The sequence below is a fragment of the Durio zibethinus genome, chromosome 6, assembly GCF_047325235.1.
Source record: "Durio zibethinus cultivar Kanyao isolate XHJ-2024 chromosome 6, ASM4732523v1, whole genome shotgun sequence".
NCBI lineage: Eukaryota > Viridiplantae > Streptophyta > Magnoliopsida > Malvales > Malvaceae > Durio > Durio zibethinus.
In genome coordinates this window covers 1,493,624-1,515,026 of record NC_143167.1, presented here as the reverse complement: position 1 = coordinate 1,515,026, position 21,403 = coordinate 1,493,624, and the positions used below count along the sequence as shown (strand labels likewise).

At 29.0% G+C, this 21,403-nt stretch overlaps 2 protein-coding genes and 1 pseudogene across 2 annotated transcripts; 2 read left to right on the top strand and 1 right to left on the bottom strand.

The window, feature by feature from the left end:
• Window positions 1-8,374: 8,374 nt before the first annotated feature.
• Window positions 8,375-9,690, bottom strand: LOC111286001 (uncharacterized). Its single transcript, XM_022875754.2, has one exon. The coding sequence runs from the start codon at window positions 9,315-9,317 to the stop codon at window positions 8,739-8,741; it is 579 nt and encodes a 192-aa protein (XP_022731489.2). The 5' UTR covers window positions 9,318-9,690; the 3' UTR covers window positions 8,375-8,738.
• A 6,321-nt stretch (window positions 9,691-16,011) lies between these two features.
• Window positions 16,012-17,662, top strand: LOC111285656 (tropinone reductase homolog At2g29170-like). Its single transcript, XM_089761535.1, has 5 exons — window positions 16,012-16,049; window positions 16,346-16,469; window positions 17,048-17,122; window positions 17,165-17,351; window positions 17,460-17,662. The coding sequence occupies exons 1-5, from the start codon at window positions 16,012-16,014 to the stop codon at window positions 17,660-17,662; spliced, it is 627 nt and encodes a 208-aa protein (XP_089617661.1).
• Window positions 17,663-17,885: 223 nt separating this feature from the next.
• LOC149518326 (tropinone reductase homolog At1g07440 pseudogene) lies at window positions 17,886-18,470 on the top strand (annotated as a pseudogene).
• Window positions 18,471-21,403: the final 2,933 nt, after the last annotated feature.

Genomic DNA, 21,403 nt, shown 5'->3' with positions numbered 1-21,403 from the left:
AGAGTTGAATGTCTATAAATGCTCTTTGCCTAATCACCTAAGGACATAATTTTGAGAAAAATTTGAAAAGGTTGATTAAAATTGCTTATCATTTTAGGATTTTTTTGGAATGATGGACTTCTTTTATTGTACTTGAATTTCATCTTATTTTTGATCATTTTAATAAAAGTGACAGATTTGATACATTTTCATGATATTTTTTTTGTGTAAATCACTATTATATACTTTGACCTTATCATATCTTTTTTCATACCCATTATTTGATTTCAAAAAATGAATGTTCAGACAGTCATGACAATAATTTAGAATTCAATGTTGAAAACATTATTCATAATGATCCGATTGATAGATGAAGGTTATTGATTCATTGGGATTGTTGAATAAAAAGAAGATAAATTTGGTGAAAAATTTTGAAAGTGATGCAACACATGATTTTTGTCATTGTTCATTCACAAGTCTTCTTTTGATTAATAAATGTTCTTCATTGAGAATATTCATGTTTGAGATGAGAAATGACCATATTTATTCTATCATTCACAAAAAAAAAAAAAAAATTATCCATTGCTACCCTATTTGAGCATTTTGAAATTTTCTTTTAAGGAACCTTAACCAAAGATCATTCCTACACTGAGGGCAAAGTTTGAAAAGCTTATTTATCTTTAGTGATTTTACGGGCAAAGCACTGTTATGGTCAAATTTTTCTTCAAAAATGATGAAAAAAAAAGTAAATGAAAAAAAAAAAATTAACGGGGTAAATGTCAAGGTACACTACATGAAAAGAAATGATCTTTGGTTTTATAACCCTTTAAATACAAGTTGGGTCTGTTTTGTCCATTTCTTTCATAACCCCTCATCTTAGCTTACGTTATATCCTTTAAAAATTTATTTTGATTGAATGTGAATACTGAAATTAGAGAATAATGAATTGAACTAAGACAGGTTTACCAGTGAATTGTTTGGGATTTTGATCCAAATGTTACTAATAAATTGATGGTAAAAGAGAAATAAAAAGATAAAAAGAAAAAGATGTGTAAAAAAAATACAAAGAAAAGAGAAAAAAAAGAAAACTTAAACTAAAAACCTAAAAAAGCGGTTTAAGTAAAAATAAAAACTTGAAAAGATAACTTCATGTGGGGATCCCATGAATAAAGATGATATTGATGAAATGTGTTTTTGAAAGATGCTTCTAAATTGGAGTTTAAAATTATCTGAACAGTTATTATTTTGGATGTTGATATCCTATTTATACAATTACAGCATTTTGTTTTCATTTATCTTTGAATTATTCTTGACTATACTTTTTTTGATAATGAAGAACCATTTTTCTTATTCTTCACCCAATGTACATCCCCTAAATGAATCGAGAAATTGTATCATGTTTATCATGAATTTGAATGATGATTAGTGAATGAATGATGATGTTTATAAAAGATTTTTCATTCTTTTAAAAGAAATTTAAGATGACAGAAACTTGAGAAAATGATGTGGAAAGGGTGAATAACGTGATCCGAGGATAAATACAATGATTGATCAACATAACCTGTGAGTTAGGACTGGATGAAAAAAATAATATGGATCAAATGATGGGATTTGCTTTGAGATCGTTAATATTGAAAAGCTAAGAAAGAATATATAAGATGGTGGAGTCTTGAGAACCTTGTTACCATAATTGAAATTTCATGGCATTGATTTAGTAATATTTACATTACATGCATTGTGTTTAAATCCATGATAATCGCATTTGCATCATGATTAGAGCATGCATGTGGAGCACATTTGAATCATTGTCTGACACTTGCATTTGCATCATTTAGTGAGAATTTGGATTGTTGCATATAGAAGGTATTTGCATTATTAGCATGACATTTGTTTTGTTGGGAGAAAATATTTCACCTTTGATTCTTCAAATGAGGAAAATCTTTCCTTTTTAAACAAGGAAAAATTTCCAAACTTTTAAAGTTCTAGAACCTTGGTTTAAAGGAGCTTTTTGAATGTGAATCCAAAAATTTTTTTAAGTGAGAATCTTTGAAACTTTGGATGGGAATTCCTAAAATTTTTCAGATGAAAATTTTTAAAATTTTGGTTGTGAAATGTTAAAGTTTATGAAGGTGAATTTTGAAATTTTCGATGTGAATCTCTCTTTTAAATAAAAATCTTTAACTTTTGAATGTGAATTTATAAAATTTTCAAATATAAATTTTGGATGTGAATCCTTAAAATTTTCAAATAAAATCTTTAACTTTTGGGTGTGAATTTAAAAAATTTTCGAATAAGAATCTTTGAATTTTGGAGGTGTGCCCTGAAATTTTTGATGTGAATCCATAAATTTGTTTTTATGAAACTTTAAATCTTTTGAATGCAAATCTTTGAATATTGTATGTTAATTACAATTTACGAATCTTTACAATGATAAAAATTCTTGCGAAACATAAATTCTTACGAACCTGAAGTTCTTGTTAATTTGAAATTCTTATGAACCTTAAATTATTACGAACTTGAAACTTTTCCGAATATGAAATTCTTACAAACCTAAAACTCTTACGAATATATAGTTTTTATGAATTTGAAGTTCTTACAAATCTGAAACCCTTACGAATTTCTTATGAATATTTGAATTCTTACAAACTTGAAACTATTGTGAAAATTAGAATTCTTGTAAACTTTTGTGAATCTTGACCTTTTGTGAATTTTAAAATTTTTGTGAATTTTTTGTAAAACTTGAAATTCTTGCAAACATTTATGAATCCTGACTTTTTGCGAATTTTGAAATCTTTGTGAATTTTTTGCGAAACTTAAAATCTTTCAACTTTGTTATGGAACCTTGCAAATCTATGAATTTTCAAATTGTGAATCTTTAGATTTCAAGCTGAAATTTAATTTTTTGACCTGTAGTTTAATCTTGGTTCAATCTGGATCATTTATTTTTTTGATGTACGGTTCAATCCCCTTTACTTATCTTCGATCTTGGTTCAATCTACATCATTTATTTTTCTAATTCGTGGTTCAATCTTGACATTCATCTTCAATCTTGATTCAATCCAAATCATTTATTTTTTGACTCGCGGTTCATTTTTAGTCACTTGCTTCTAATCTCGGCTCGGTCCAGATGATTTTATTTTTCTGATACATTGTTCTTTCCTGGTCACTCATTTTTTATCTTGGCTCAGTCCAAATCATTTTATTTTTCTGACTCATGGTTCGATCTCGGTCACTCATTTTTAACCTCGAATTGGTTCAGATCATTTTTATTTTTTGACTTACGGATCAATCCTGGTCAATCACTTATTATCTTGTTCAATCTAGACCATTAAATTTTTTGACTTGTGGTTCAATCTTGGCCATTTTCATTTTTGTATTTTGACATACCTCAATTATTTTTTACGTTGACTTAGTTTAGCTATTTTCACATCCTGATTCGACTTCTGTTTTCAGGCCCAAATAAAAATGATGTCTAGATCTTTGTATCATCTCTGTTTTATAGGAAAGTGCAAAGAGAGGCAACTATAGACACTCGTTTTTATCCAAGATGTGATCAATTTTTTGAGTAGCTACAGGCCCCATTTTTGCCTGAGGTGAGATTTATTTGGCCCAATTATTATTATTATTATTATTATTATTATTATTATTATTATTATGTTTGTTTTTACTTTTAATTTTATTTTTCTTTTATTTCTTTCTTTCATTTACTTTCTAAGAAAGAAACTGAAGGAATAGAAAAAAAAGAAAAATCAAATCAATTTTCTGGAATTGGGTAACAAATGTTTTGGGATCTATTTATGTAAATTTAGGAACCAAATCAAATAAGATTTAAGCCTAAGATCAATCGCCCAAATCAAGCAGAGTAAATCCTAGGATTCAAACCTAGATTAAATCTATTTAGACCCTAAAATTATTGCTGAAACAAGCAATAAATTGAACGTTAATTCACAGGGGAAGGGGAGGTGTTTTTTTTTTTTTTTTTTATCTTTCTGGGTTTGGGTTCTTACCACGATTGAGAATAGTTTGGGTTTCTGGTATTTGAATTGTTAGGATTCTCATGTTTAGGTTTATGGAAATCTATTGCAATTGGTTGAAGTTCTGGATGAATTCTAGGAAATTTTAATTTTAAAAAATTTTTTGGGTTAGAGTTTGAATTTTTCAACCAAGGTCACGGTGGTCGGAGGGTGTCTAAGGTGGTCAAAATCTAGGTTCATCATTATTTCTGAAAAATTTTAAAGATTTCGACAGTCAATTGAATTTTTTGATACCAGAATCTAGGAAATTTGGTTAGTGTTTTTGGCTAGTTGAATTTTTTGTTGAATTCTAGAGAGAAGCTAGAGAAAACTTCAGCTAAAGAGAGGGGGGCTGAGGCAGGTCTGAGAAAAAACATAGGACCTTGCCTTTTATACCTATGCAAAATGATGCCGTTTTGAAAAAGCTTTAACCCACGTTCGACCCATGTGTATGCCCGCCTTTGAATCTGACCCTATCATAGGTTTTTCTTTTTTCATTTTATTTTTCATTTATTTTATATATTTTAGATTTTCTTTTATTTTACCTATTATTATTATTTATTTATTTATTTTTAATTATTATGTTAATTTCCTTTTGAATTTTATTTTATTTATTTATTTTATAAAGAAATGCTTTTAAAATAAATTCATGAATCCTATCAAACTATTAGAGGATTTTTCATGAATTTAAACTTTTATGAATTTTACCAAATTATTAGAGAATTTCATAAATCGATTTTATAAAAAGTTATTACTAATAAAATATTTTCTTTTGATCTTATCAAACTATTAAAAAATTTGCATCTTAAATTAAATCTTACCAAACTATTGGAAGATTTAATACATTTTTTAAAAATGAATCTACAAGGAAATCTCACGAAATTATTAGAAAATTTACATCAAAATAAATCTTACTAAATTATTGAAAGATTTTACTAATTATTTTCTTGAATAAAAATATGTTAATGAATCTGACGACGGAGCTATTGGGATAGTTCACATATGAGTAAAGAATCTCAAATCACTAGAAAATGTGAATGAGATGTCTTATATATACATGGAGAATCCAAGAACCTAATAGTTTAAGCTTTTGAGCTCAAATGATGTCTAACATGTATGTATGGGTCTTCTAGTGTGCTCCTGTAGGCTCTAAGTGTGACTTATCTCCCCATCAACTAGTATTAGAGTGAAGGTTTGACTTAGACGCAATGAATGTGTGGAATCAAAACACCTTAGAAGGCAATGTACTGAGTCAATCTGTGATAGAGTGCAAGGTTAAGGTCGTGATTAATTGCCAAGCTTGAAAGACACTAAGACAACGTAGGTAGTAAGGTTGTGTGTTATTATTAAGTCCACGCTTGAGAGGCACTGAGACAACCTAGGCAGCAAAGTTGTGTGTTATGATTGAGTTTAAGCTTAAGGGGTATTAAGACAACCTAGATCCACATAAAGGCAAGGTTGAATGCTAGGCTTAAGGTGCACTGAGACCATCAAGATGTGAGGTTGCTTAATCCAAAAAGAAGTGTTGCTAGGACTTACTTGCATAGGGGAGCTAAGGTGAAACTTAATTAGAACTCACAAGTGAATGGGAGAGATTGTTGGGATAGTTCACATGTAAGTAAATAATCCTATATCATTAGAAAATGTGAATGAGATGTCTTATATATACATAGAGGACCTAAAAATCTAATAGCTTAAGCTTTTGAGCTCAAATGATGTCCAACATATATGTATGGGCTCTCTAGTGTGCTCCCACGGCTTCAAGTGTGGCAAATCTCTCAACAACTAGTATTAGAACCAAAGCCATGGGTTTGAGTCCCAGTAGTGTTACTGAAGGAGAAATTATTGGTAGATCGAAAGTTGACTACATCCATCAACGTCATGTGCTCGAACACCATTATCAGAATGAAAGGTTTGACTTGGATGCAACGAATATATGATAATCTGCAAAAGCGAAACACCCAAGTGGACGATGTATTGAGTCAACCTGAAGTGCAGGCTTGAAGAGGCACTGAGACAACGTAAGTTGTAAGGTTGAATGTTGGGCCTAAGGTGCATTGAGACCATCCAAGACGTGAGGTTGCTTGACCCAAAAGGAAATGTTGCTAGGACTTACTTGCACAGGAGAATTGAGGTGAGACTTGATCAAAACTCACAAGTGAAAGGGGGAGATTGTTGGGATGGTTCACATATGAGTAAATAATCCCACATCACTAGAAAATGTGAATAAGATGTTCTATATATACATAAAGAACCTAAAAACCTAATAGCTTAAACTTTTGGGTTTAAATAGTGTCCAACATGTATGTATAAGCTCTCTAGTGTGCTTCCATAGCTCAAAGTGTGACAAATCTCCTATTCAGAATGGGACACTAATCTCCATAAATACTTTTAAAGTGAGAATATTATCTTAAATTGCTACCAAACTATTGAAGTAATTTTAAGATCAATTTTTAATATTAAATATTTTGATAAATTATAAATATGATTAAGGTTTAGATAATTTGAAATCAAACTGGTACCATCCTTTGGATGAGCATGCTACAACTAGGGTGGGCAAAATCACCCGAACCCGTCGGGTTTCGACCCGACCCCTTAGGGTCGATTTTTTTTTTTGAAAATCGAGTATCGGATCGGGTAGGGTCGGGTAGAGTAAAAAAATTTTTGGGTTCGGGTCGGGGTCGGGTTTTGAGCAAACCCGACCCTACCCGACCCGATATATATAAAAAAATTATTTTTTTAATTTTATATTTAATTATATATATTTTTATATATATTTAATTTTATATTTATATTTAAAATAATATTTTATTAATTTCGGGTCGGGTCGGGTCGAATTTGATTTTATACAATGTCGGGTCGGGTCGGGTATTAAAAATGAAAAAATTATCGGGTCGGGTACAGGTTCGGATATTGCATATTTAAAATCGGGTCGGGTTCGGGGCGAGCAAAAACCCGCCCCGCCCCGACCCGTTGCCATCACTAGCTACAACCTTCTTAATACGTAACTGTACTCTCAAATTTAAAATATAGTTTCGTGGACTAAAATATACTATTTAAAGATACCTAAATCAATTTTGAGACTGCTTTTTAAATAAGATAAATTCAATCAGGTGACTAATCACACCTTAATAAAAAAGATTGATGGTGACTTCCTAAAATCTATGTTTAGTGATAAATCAACGGATCTATACGTTATAACAGCTACAATAATTAAATTATTAATATACTTCTATATAGGAGCCAAATATGGTTGAAGTTTATTAACAAGCTAGCACCTATACTTTGGCAGGCTACAATCAATAGTTATATAAGCATTTCCAGGGTTTTAGAGAGGTGAACTTAGGCCGTTGCTGTTTGAATTATTTGTCATTTCCTGTACTCTTCCATGCAATGGGAACAAGAGAAAATACTGTTTAGTGTTATTTTTACAACGGGCTGCCCGATAGGACAGCTCATTTATATATATAGGATTAACAATTGAACATAACTCCTGAATTTTTGTCCATCCCAGTAGATGGTAAGTGCAGCTAGTATAATTTCTTGATGGAACCAGCTGTAGGTTTCACAATCTTTTAAGGGCCAGCATATCTGATAACAAATAAGAACCAGCACACTACAAATGGAAGGTACTGGAGAAACTGGAATTTCACATTTCATCAGCAGTCATCATCACTCAGCTATTCAATGCTATTAGATGCAAATTTACATATATTGATTCTGAATCTGATAGTTGAGTAGCGTGCAATAATTATATGCCTTCTGTCAATATAATTATATTAGTAAAGTTAAAACTTGTTGTTAGAACTGTCAGCTTTTGACAAGAATCACTTGTTTATAATCTTCTGTTTGGATTAATGTGGGAAACATTAGACATAGATGGAATTCCTTTAATCATTTTCATTAATGTTTTCAATAAACCCTAGAATATCACCGTTTGAGGATCTAGATCATAGAATCCCCTATGATTATATCATTTACCTCAAAGTTTGTTTCCTTGAAAATTATAGCAACATTATATCTATTTCTTACTCTTCTATCTATAAAATGCTGCTATAAAATTTAAATCAACTTTTTTTTCCTTGAAAAGTGCTATACATCATTATTATTTGAACCATAATATTTTGCATATTATCAAACCAAGGAAAAAAAGACAGTTCCAAAGAAACATGCATAATTTGTTACTCTATATATGATGACGTACAATTCAAGAGAAACTCTAGTTATTGTACTCTATATTGAGACGCATTTCAGACACCCATACAAATTTTTACATTTTTTTTTTGTTTCACTTGCTTTTAATTGAGTTTGAAGCAGATATATGGATACTGGACAAGAACAAAATATAGCAAGGATGTCAAATCTCTATTGCAAAACCTGGCTTTATCTTACAACGAGTGTTTGAAATGTTATTTGTTACAAATAAATTGAAAAAAAAAAAAAGAAGAAAAGAACGTTCACCAATATTTCAATGTTCTTTGTTGCACATAAATTCCTGTTATATATTTGGAAATAAGATTTGAGAAGAAGAAGATGCCATTGCAAAACACATAATCAAATATATCACTAGAATTTGATAACTCAACTCTGAACAGGTAAACACTAAATAAATGAAGAAATTGGAAAAAATAATAATACAATCATAAAATGTTTATGACTAAATATTAATATGCATAATCATCATCCAACAATTAAAAAAAATAACAAAGGGAGGAAAAAAATAAGTACCATGATATTTTTTTGAAGTTAAAAGAACTTTATGGTAGTCATTGTTGGCGATGAATCCTGAGGTTCAGAACCCAGTCTAAGTTCAAGGTCCAACTCCGACCCTGATGAGCCCTGCCTTGACGACAAGCCTTTTTCACTGCCCCCTTGAACTTGACTGCTTGGATTTTGATCTGTTATTGATGGTTTTTTATCAAACAAAGGCAGTTGCCTGATTTCTGATCCAACAAGGCAGGTTTTGTCTCTTTCTTTAACATCATCATCCTGAATAACCCAAGGCCACTTTCCGGAACTATTTCTTTCTTGACTAGACTTAGAATCCGCTATAGGCTGTGTTGTGGAGCTCCGATGATTCGGAGAATACGAGGGGATAATCATAGGGATGTCCAAAGATTGTTGAGTAGTTTCAGTTGGTGAAGCTTGTTTGGACTTGGCTTTGTCTCTACGATGAATATTCATGTGGCCTCCCAGGGCTTGTGAATTGGAGAAACCTCTCTTGCAAAAAGTGCAGTCATAGGACCTTGCAGCTGCAGGGCTTGTTCCTTGTTCATCGGAGGATACCTGGTTTGGGTTTTCCGGTGCAGGCTGATCAGTCTCCATTCAATTTAGCCCCTTGTAAGAAAGATAGGGAGAGACGTGGTCAACTGGAAGATAGTGAAGGCGTTTTTATATATAGAGGCCTGCTATTCCCTGGAACTACAACTGAAATGATCTGTAACTTCCTGGATTTGGACAACAATACCAAAATACAAACGTAAAATAATTTTTTTTTATATATTTTATCTTGGAAGGAAAGATTGGGCAGCGGTTAGTCTTTCTTTAATAAATTTGTTTAGACAATATCTTTTTGGGACTATTTCAATTATATTTTGAACAACATGATTTATATATCGGTGGATAAACCTGAGAGATATTCGTTATATAAGATTGGTCCAATAACTTGAGAATCCAAGCAATGTTTGACTAGCTGCTACTACATTTTTATGGTAAAGAATCTATGATGATTTTGTTGCGAGTTGAAAACGAGTTGGAATTATGATATGTTACAATTTTGATTAATTAATATATAATTTAAAAAAAAAGAATTATAAATTTAAAGAACATATATATATATATAAATCAAAGTAATGCAGTCACTGACAAATTAAATATGGAGATGTGATTTTGGCTACCAATATTGGGTTGCCATTATAAAATTTTCTATTTTCATGATAGAAGATGACGATTATGGCTGCATTTGAAATTAACAATAACTCTCGTTGCAATTGAAATTTATGTCAATCTATACGTAAATATCTTTTTGGATTGCACTGAACGGTTCAAATGGTGTTGTATGTCGGCCATTTGTTCATTTTTTCTTTCACGTTTTTTTCTTTTAATTTTTATTGTAAATACAAAAATACTCTTACACTTTAATATTTTTATTTTTTTATTAAATTTTAATTATTTACTATTATAATTATTTTTTATTATAAAATTAATTGAATAAAATTTTAATTATTTATTAATTTTATAAATATTAAATAACTTGAAATTTATATATATAATTTTTAATCTAATATTTTTAATGAATTCTTTTCATTGTAATTTATTAATTAACACAATTACTTTTACATTTAAATATGTATTTTTTTATTAATTTTAATTTTATTATTATAATAACTAATTTTATTTTTATTATTATTTTAAATTTTATCAAATTATCGTTCATCCAAATAAAGTAATCTTATTATTCATCGCATTAATTTTTCTATTTCCACGGTATGTAGAAGATGACGATGCTTTTCTTACATTAATTACTTGTCAGGATAGGAACTATTGACGTTCTTTCTCTTTTCTTTTTCTTTTCTGCTCAAATAAAATACTATTTTCCACAAAAAAAATTCCTTCTCATTGGCACCAAACAAGCTTTTGTTGGCTACATGAATTTGAACAATTCAACATTTTTTCTTGCATAATTAAATTTGGCCTTTCGTGTTGCCAATGCATACGTATGTGCTTACCCTTGTTTGGATAGAGCAACAGCCAACATAGATGGAAGCAGCTGGCTGAGGTAAGATTAATCTATAAAACCATCCGTTCTCTCTTTGCCATGTGGATACCTGAGAGGTCACCTATGTTATGTATATCCAATTTGCAACGGCTAAATTCATAAAAAATGAGCAAATAAAAGAGTGATCATTTTGCTAATGAGAAAGTATATTAAGAATTTTACAAAAAATCATATTACGAATATTTATTCTTGAATTAAAGAGTGTTTAATTTTCTTCAATAAAACCTCCAAGTTTTATTTCTATATATGTTTTTCATGTATTATGTCCTGAGGGATGACATTTAGAAAGACATCAAGTAAACTCCAAATATGCACCTCCTTTGTGTGACCAAGACTTTATTTTAAGGATAGTGGAACTGTCACGTTGACTTGGTAAGTTTAGTTGAAAAACATCTGCCAAACAACATTTTGTAATATGAGAAAGTCAAATAAAAGAAGAACAGCCAAGTTTATTTTGTTGGTAGTACACTAGTACTGTTATATATATGATCAAGGATATATAGAAGCAAATAAGAATGGTCTATGGAGCAGCAGCTCCAATGCTCCAATGGAAGAAATACAAAGTAAATTACGATCAAAATCTTTGTTCTTATGCAGATTATTTGTCTTTTCCTAGACTGGTGTCTTGATGTTCAAAATTTGCATTATCAGTTTTGTAAGTGTCAAAAGATACATCCTTTTCAAATAAAGGAAGAACACCCAAAACCCGTTTTTATTTCCTTTAAACCCCAGCTTAACACATTACAGGAGATTAGGTTTTTAGTGAGATTTTTTTTTCATATTTAGTAGTGTTTATAAACGTTACTAAAAGATTAACGAAAAATGTCAGTAAGAGTGTCAGCTATACTTGTATTGTGAAAAATAGTGACATTTTTAGAAAAATATTGCTAAATTAGTGATGTTTTTATTATAAAATACTGTTAAATTTAGTGGTGTTTATAATAAAAAGTATCGCTACATTAGCATTTAGTGATGTTTTTAAGCACAAACGCTACTAAATTAATAAATTTATTTTTTAAATTTTTTTTTTAATATTGATTATTATCATTGAATAAAAATATTAAAAGAAATAAAAACAAACTTAAATTTATAAACTGAATATTATAAATACATAATTTATTTCGATATGGCTGGAATACAAAGTTTAATACATGCAATAACATTCAAATTATTTTAGTATATTAACCAAAATTCTAAAATGAATGGAATTGATGACTACATAGATTTGAAACAATACTATTTGATGAAAGATTTTTTTCACCTTGGTCACTAGCGTGCTCAAGAACCTATTGACTTAATCTTCACTTTTGCATCAAACTTTTATCCATTTAATACTTACTACATTATCAGACCGAAATTATATAATTAAATTAGATGTCAATGAACTGTAACATATTTAATTATACTAAGTATTAAATAAAAAATAATAACAAGATGATATCAGAGATAACCTATTACAATGCAAAAAAAAAACGTATTGCGCGTCATGCATTGATATCATGTTTTTTAAACAATGCAAAAAAAGAATAGAGATAACATCAACAAAAAATTTATATAAATTTTAATCGAATATTCATACATCTAGAAACCTACAATGTAACAGAGGAAGATTAAGTATGTGACAAATACTTTACTTTACAGTATTCACAAATGACTATAAATGCCTTTTTTTGGTTCTCTATCTTCTGTTGTTGATGATTTTTATTACATCGAATCTTTTCAAGTAAGATTAAGTCGTTTTATCAAACATTATAATCTAGAAAAACAAACAAAACAAATGTCAAGATAAGATAAAAAAAACATAATAGATTATTTCAGAATGGTTTCCTAAGTATCTTGAATGATCAACAAATTCATATTAACAAGTAACAAGTTTTTAGTAATGTCAAAAATATTCTGTTGAAAAAAAAATTAAACTTAAAATTTCATTCGTGTTTATAACTAAATTCAATATTCAATTTCAAGTTTTTCAGAGAAAAATCTTATTTCTTTCACTTTTTGTTTTATCTTGAATTTTTCTCACCAACAAAATAAAACCAAACTTAAAACTGCAATAACAAAATAAATTGGCAAAAAAAGAAAAAAAATGGCCAAACATTGACAATTGCCAATATTGAAATGGTGCTTATCAATGGAGCTTGAACGGTGGCAAAAACGCAACAAATTAGATAGAAAGTTTAAGGATTTGACCCAAAATACAAAAAAGCTAACTTGAAATTTGCAAAAACGAAAGGAAAGAAGATGGAATTGACCCCAAAATCACTAAAACTTAAGCAAAAAATGAGAAGAAAGTGACTCAAAATGAGCAGAAATAAAAGAAATGAGTAGTAGAAAGAAAAGCAAAAAAGGGGTCTCGCAGCTTTAAGAAAAATTTAACAGTGAAAAAGTGTAATTATTCAAGGCATTTTTTTACCAAAAACGCATTCAATAATCCCTTTAAATTTTTTTTTAGGATTATTCAAAGCATTTTTGAAAAAAAAAAACGCCTTCAATAATCTCCACCAAATTTTTTTTGGATTATTTAAAGTGTTTTTGGCTAAAAACACTTTTAATAATCCTTTTTAATTTTTTTAGGGGATTATGCGAGGCGTTTTTAGCCAAAAATATATTGAATAATCTCCTTTCATTTTTTTGTGATTTTTCAATACGTTTTTTTTTTTATCAAAAACACCTTCAATAATCTCCTCTAATTTTTTTAGAATTATTTAAGAAATATAATGGCGTTTAGGTTAACAAACATAGTGACATTTTTAAATCTAAATGCCGTTATATAAAAATTTAGTGGTATTTTATAAAAAAATACCTCTAATATTATAAAAATACGGAACTTTGTAGTGTTTATTTAAAAAAAAAATGCCACTAAAAAACAGCCACTAAATCTCCATTTTCGTGTGGTTCCTCTCTTTTCAAACCCAAAATTTCCTTTTCAATTCGCTTGGGTGGTCTGATCTGTTTTATGCATTGAACCTTGGTACATCAGAACATCCTTCGTTGAACAAGTAATTTTCTTTTTCTCTCAGATCTTTTTTATAGTTTGCACTGAGTCCTGATTGTATTTTCACAGTAATACAGCTGGATTATGATTGTGATAGGCAATGACTTCCATTCTTTAGCGTAATAGCTTACATGCTTGTTTCCCTATTTAATATCTACTGTATTGTTAGATTGTTTTAAGTTAACATGCATAGCACCAACAGAGGTTTCATCCTTGGTGGCATTCCTTTGCCTGCCTGCATCATCTTACATAACCGGGTCAGATTATTTGTGTTGATGGTGACATGTCTGTAAATGGTTTCTACCAAAAAAATTACTAGAAACCGCCAGTTAGCCTAACATGTTTAGTTTGTCTTGTTCCTCTCTATCTTCCTATTTTATGTCAAACCAACCGCTGTTAAATTTAAAATTAAAAAGCTTCACATTATCCTGATTTCCACTGGATTTTGTTGGCAATCCCTTGCTCATTCTTTCACATTTGAACAAGAACTTCTACCCTTCTAAACTTTCTTGTGCTATAATAGTTTTTGGCTTTCCTTAGCTTATCACTTGTTTTTCTTTCACTGGTATAACATAATTTCCTTCAGTTTTCTTATTTGGATTATAGCCACTGTTGTGTAATCATAATGGCATGGGTAAATTCTTTCAAAATTCTGCCATGGAAATGGCTATTTGACCGGCATAGAAGATGTGTTATTTCCCATGTTTGCATTTGCGTCCTAGCTGTCTCTTTTTCTTTTTATTGAATTCTTCCCTAAGCGTTCTCTTTCCCTCACTTATTTTTTGGATATATTAGCTTGAAATGATTATATTAGATATTTAATCTCAAGTGTGGATAATTACCATAAAAAAATTAAATTTCAAAATGTTTGGTAAGTATTATTATAAGTAGAATGGATTTAAACCCTTACTATTAGACACCAATAATTGAAACCTAACTTTGAATTAGTAATCTCTAATTATAAAGTTTAATGGATAAAAATAAGTTATTGTTATGTGTCTATTAAAAACTAGTAAAATTCATTCAAAATTTAGAAACTAATGTGATCCATTGTGTGGAGAGGATGAGTTTTTATACTCTTAATGAGTTTAAAATGTATAAAGCAATGAGATATAATGGAAACTCCATTTATATAAATATAGAAGTGGTGTCGCTTCAACAAGAAGAATTAGAGTTTCTTTTGTAAATATTTATGAATAGGATAAGCACATGGTCATAATAATGCTAAAAGTGGTTATAAACCTCTGACAGAAGAATAAATAAGTATTATGTGTGTTATATCTTTAATTTTAATACTAAGAGTTAATGTTTAATCTGTGGACACCATCAATTTCATTAGAATTTTAAGATATATATGCTAATTGAAGGTTTAAATCGAGAGATACATTTTTGTATTCATAATATTTATTTGTGTGAAAGGTAAAAATTAAGCACCAACATTTCAAACTAGTGGAAGACTGTTGGTAGTTTAGAATATAACGTATCCACATTGGATAGAAAATTTAATTATTGATGAATAAAATTAATTTTTATATTAATTTTATTCATATTTTAAATAATTATGTTCGAATAGAAACAAGTATCATATGAAAAATGATCTTAATTATTTGAATATAAATAAATTATTATTCATGAAAGTCATGATTATGCAGAAAGTCATAATCATCTGAATAAAAATTTATATTTGTTCATTCATTATAAACAAAATTTTCAGTATAACTATTTTCACTAATTTTGATTTGAGAGTTTGAGACTTTGTTGTATCTTAAATAATAATTACCTTTAAGAAAATGTTCTTCACGTTTCAAAACTAAAATTCTTTTCTATTTTTTCTCTTCTCTTATTTAGTTTTTCTATCATATTTCACATCTCCGCTCCAAATGCATCAGCACTTACATCAATTGCTTCTACCCCAATGCATACAAAGATGTAATACAACACAGAATCTTGCCCTCACATTTTGGCATCATGTATACATATATATATATATATATATATATATATAAAGTAATGAACGCAATCCCCGCTCGAGCAAATGATCTTAATTATGTAGGTTTCTACCAACTCATTATTAATATTAAGGAGTGGCAGGGCAAAATAAAGAACCCCTCTAACCCTCTCCCCTCCAATAATTGAAGCCAATAGATCAAAAGAAGGAAGGGCTAACTAGGTAGAAAAAACAAGTAAGAACAGCTGAGGCAACAGATGGAAGGAGTAGCAGGAAAAACAGATGGTCACTTCATGGTATGACTGCTCTTGTCACTGGTGGAACCAAAGGAATAGGGTAATACGTGGTTTCTCCTTCTCTCTCTTTTTCATGTTATTATGGTTTTGTGAAATATTACAAAATTCAAATCTCAAACATTTACAAGTTTATAAAGAAAAAATCTTCAAACTCAAATATTGTAATGTACGCTGCTAATGATCTACCATAAGAAAAATAAATTAACAAGAAATTAAATTAGAATGATACAAAAATGATAAAAACTAAATTATATACTAAAACCAAGACAACCAGAAAGGACTTTGACTCTAGAGGAAGTTGATAATTTGACTGATCATAAAAACTGCAATGATCAGGTATGCTATGGTAGAGGAATTAGCTGAACTTGGCGCAAGAATACACACATGCTCCAGGACTGAAACTGACCTCAATAAATGCCTACTTGACTGGGAAGCAAAGGGTTTCCAGGTTACTGGTTCAGTCTGTAATGTATAATCTAAGGCCCAAAAAAAGAAGCTAATAAACACTGTCTTCTCTGAATTTGATCGAATCTTAACATCCTTGTGAGTTAACATATCAATTATGTTTCTTTCTTCTGTACTGACTAATAACTGCTATTTTGCATTAACTCCTAGAGTTTTCTGTAAGTAAGTGAGTTATTATTAATTTATGATTTTAATTTAATAAAATTGATTGATAGATTTAGTCATAATACAAGATAAGTATAAGAGCTCAATTAATTTAATATGATTATTTAAGTGTGAGTTTTACATATCTAGTTTAGTGTGGTATAACAGTTGTGTAGGCTTTTAACTTGATAAGCTTTTAATGGAGAGATTACTATGGTTATTTAATTAATAAGGTTAAAGTCCCTTCTTCACTTCTCATATACAGTAATTACCTATTAAGAAACTGCTAACAAGAAAAAAGCGAAGGGAAAGACCATAGTCAATTCAGAAATCACATTGTTTCCACGATTTCACAATTATTGCCCAAATATGTAAACCTAATCTCTTTTATTCATATATGGTGTTTTAATTTTCATACAATGATCTTAGGTTAGGACTTACATTAATGCATCCCGAGTTGTTGCTAATGAGAAACTTATGGTTCCAATACGCCAAATTGAAATGGTGTGGCTTTAAATTAACAATGTGGGGACAACTTTCTTGAAGCCGACTTCAGAAGTGACAAATGAAGATTTCTCATTTCTCATGGGGACCAATTTTGAGTCTGCTTACAACTTCTGCCAACTTGCATATCCTCTTTTGAAAGCTTCTGGGGCTGGAAACATTGTGTTTCTGTCTTCAGTTGCTGGCGTGGTATCACTAAATGTTGGATCTGTATATGGAGCAACAATAGGTATAGTATTCTTTTGTTCTAGCCAAATAAAACCTCTACTGCATGCATACTTGAGTGATTTTTACTTTGAAGATTGAATTGAGATGTGATTAGTTCCATTGTTTTCAGTAGCCATGAAACAAGTTGCAAAATACTTGGCATATGAGTGGGCAAAGGACAATATAAGGGTTAACTCTGTTGCACCTTGGTTCATCCGAACTCCCCTTACAGAATCTGTAAAAATATTTGTTTCGCCATGTTTTCTCTATGTTTATATCAGCATGATACCATTCAGATCAATGATCAACAAGGATATTCAAAGAGAATATTGATTGTTTATATTTTAAGATAATTAAAAGGTACATATTTTGGACCACTATGGCAAGATTCCATAAATAAATTGCATAGGTTACAATTCATTAGAGCATGCAATTCTGTTCCCCAAACTGTATAATACTTTCAATGTTGCAAGTAATTGTTTTCCTCTGGTTGAAATATCTCAGTTATTGTTGGTTTCATTCTCCTTTCTTGCAGTTCATTGAGAATTTCTAGGAAGCTATCATCTCCCGAACTCCGATGGGACGGGTTGGAGAGCCAGAGGAAATCTCATCCTTGGTGGGATTCCTGTGCCTAACAGCGGCTTCTTTTATGACAGGGCAGACTATTTGCATCGATGAGGGGATGACAGTGAATTGCTTCCTCTATCCTGGAATGTTTCAAGAAAACAGCACCCAGGCCCATTCCCAATCTTAAAATGATGCATAAGATCACTTCGGCAAAAATAAATAAATAAATAGAAATGATGCATAAGGCACCTCAACTACATGGTCAGCCTCTTCATAACAGGACAGATTATTTGTGTTGACGGAGGGGTGACAGTGAATAGCATCTCCTTCCAAAGAACATGATAAACCATGCATTACAAGGCTGAATTATTGTCCAGGTGGACAGCTTTAACACTTGTCTCTATAAATCATGTTGTCATTTTCAAGTTTGAGAGACCTGTATTTTCCCATTCAACATGTACAACAGGGTTGATATAGTGCTTGGAACATTGAGATCATATTCTGCTATGTGGATTTAACAGAGGAAATCTATCAATCTGTTCTCTTGCAGTGTTCGGTGAAATTATTGAAAACGAATTTGAGTTGATCTCTCTCTTTTATCTTCTAGCCACCTAATGCATTAATATTCGTTTTCTTTAGCTACTTGAGCTGTGTTGAAAACTTGGAATAAAAGTAACCAAATCTTTAACCCTTCAAATAGGACAAAAAGAAATGGATTTACATGACAACTCGCACATAAAAACCTGAAAATACGGATCTAGATGTTTTCAGTACACATGAAAGTTTGCGTGTTGAAAAAAAAGAACCTAGCTAATAGTTGTATACGAATGTACATTCTTAATTTTAATGATTAAAATTTTAATTTTAATAATTTATATAAATTTTTTTTAAATTTTAAATAATTTATTAATAAAATATTAATTTTTTAATTTTAATAATAAATTTTAAATTATAATACTTGCAAATAAAAAATTACTTGTATACAAAAATCTATTAATACTGATAAAATTTTGAAAATCCATTTAAATTCGACTAGCATTAATTTCAACATAACAACTCAAATACGGGCCAGAACTAAAATTTTTTATTAGCATTCATTTCGACATGACAACACTATCAAGGACGAAACTACAATTTTTAGTTGGGGGTGAAAGTCTGACGTAAATTAAAGATTAAATAAATTTTTTAATAAACAGAGTAAAAAACAAATGATAAACAATAGTGACAACCATTAATATGTTAATTAAAAAAGTCGATGATCAAATGATGAAAACCATGAAATTCAATTCCCAATTTAACAAGAAAGAACAGAAAATATTTTGCTTAAAAATTGCAATTAAATTGGGGGTGACATTATAATCTTGGTCTTTCCTTATCCCTAGCTCTGTCCTTGTGGACTATACATGAAACTTAAATTTGATTAATTGCAATTATAAAACATTATTTTCTTTTTTATATTATTATTATTTGATTTCTACAATGAATATTAATAAAATTTATTTGATTTAATTCTGTAAATCATAGTATATTAATTCAAAGCTTAACGAATATCACCGATTAACAGGTGAAAGTCATAAAAAATGAAAGTCATCAATTTAAAAAAAAAAAAAAAGCATTTTGGTTACTATACATAAAAACAAGTGAAATATCAATACATATTTACTTTGAGGACAATGTAACAATTTACTATCATAATTGTAATTTAATTTCATGGAATGATATTTATAAAATTATTATTATTTAATTGCAAGAAATAACAAAGAAAAAGGACGACTTGACTATTAAACATCATAGAAGTCAAAATAAAAAATTTAAATTTTTAGTGGAAATAAATGAAAAGCAACAGCTTGAATGAGTTGAAAGACAATTGATTACCCCAAAATTCATAAAATTGAAGACCAATATTACTTAATTCTAAATAAAAAATCAAAATAGAAGGATTAGATATTTATTTCTCTTTTGGACCTTTATTTTTAGATTTTTTTATATTGGTTTGCTTTTTGAATTTTAGTTTAGCTTTTCAATTTAATTTAATATCATGACTATTATTTTATTTTTATAATTATTAAAAATATAATAATAATAATAATAATTTCATTATATTATAATGCACATATATTAAAAGGAGGAAAGAGATAACATAACTAATAAGATTAAAATATATAAAATACAATCTATTTTACAACTATAAAAACATATAATTGATGATTTTAACTATCATAACTTTGGGTCTTCACAAGAAAAAAACTATCAATTTTTTTTGGATAATTAAGAGTCCATTTAGATAGATAGAGAGATTAATTCTGGTTAGATTAAAATAACAGTGAAAATAATATTTATTATTGTAATAGTAAAATTAAAATTAATGGTAAAATATATATATTTGAATATAAAAATAGATGTGACAATGAAGTGAATTATTATGAGAAAAAATTACTATTAAAAATATTAGATTAAAATTTTGATATCATAAATTTATTTAAACTTTGAAAAATAATAACTTTTATATTTAATGTTCTTAATAATCATTAAAGTAAAGTTATTTACTCATATTAAATTAAAAATTAACAGTATTTATGTACTTTATTATTTATTTAGTTATTTATTTTAATTAATCACTTAATTATAAACATGCTTATTTATTAATTTGTTGTAATAAAATTTATTTATTATATTAAAAATCATTAAAATTAATTAAAAAATTTTTAATAAAAAAGAAAAAAGAAAAAATATAAAATAAACCAAGTACACTATACATTAAGCATAAAAAAAGTATGAGTAATACTGGAAAATATGGCTATGGTGGAAAATTTAATCTAAAAGCTCTAGTGACAAGATAAGTTTTGACGCAATAAAAGTAAGGTCCATTTGGATTGACGATGAGATTAGCTCCGATGAGATTAAAAATTGTAGTGGTAATGAGATTAGTTATTATAGCGATGAAATTGAGTACTGTAACGGTGAGATTAAAATCAATGGTAAGATATGTGTTTGGATGCAAAAGTAGTAGTAACGGTGAGATGAAGTATAATAAAAATATTTATGTACTTTATTATTTATTTAGTTATTTATTTTAATTAATCACTTAATTATAAACATGCTTATTTATTAATTTGTTGTAATAAAATTTATTTATTACATTAAAAATCATTAAAATTAATTAAAAAAATTTTAATAAAAAAGAAAAAATATAAAATATAAAATAAACCAAGTACACTATACATTAAGCATAAAAAAAGTATGAGTAATACCAGAAAATATGACTATGGTGGAAAATTTAATCTAAAAGCTCTAGTGACAAGATAGGTTTTGACGCAATAGAAGGAGGGTCCATTTGAATTGGCGGTGAGATTGGCTCCGATGAGATTAAAAATTGTAGTGGTAATGAGATTAGTTACTATAGATGTGAGATTGAGTACTGTAACGGTGAGATTAAAATCAATGGTGAGATATATGTTTGGATGCAAAAGCAGTAGTAATGGTGAGATGAAGTATAATAAAAATAAA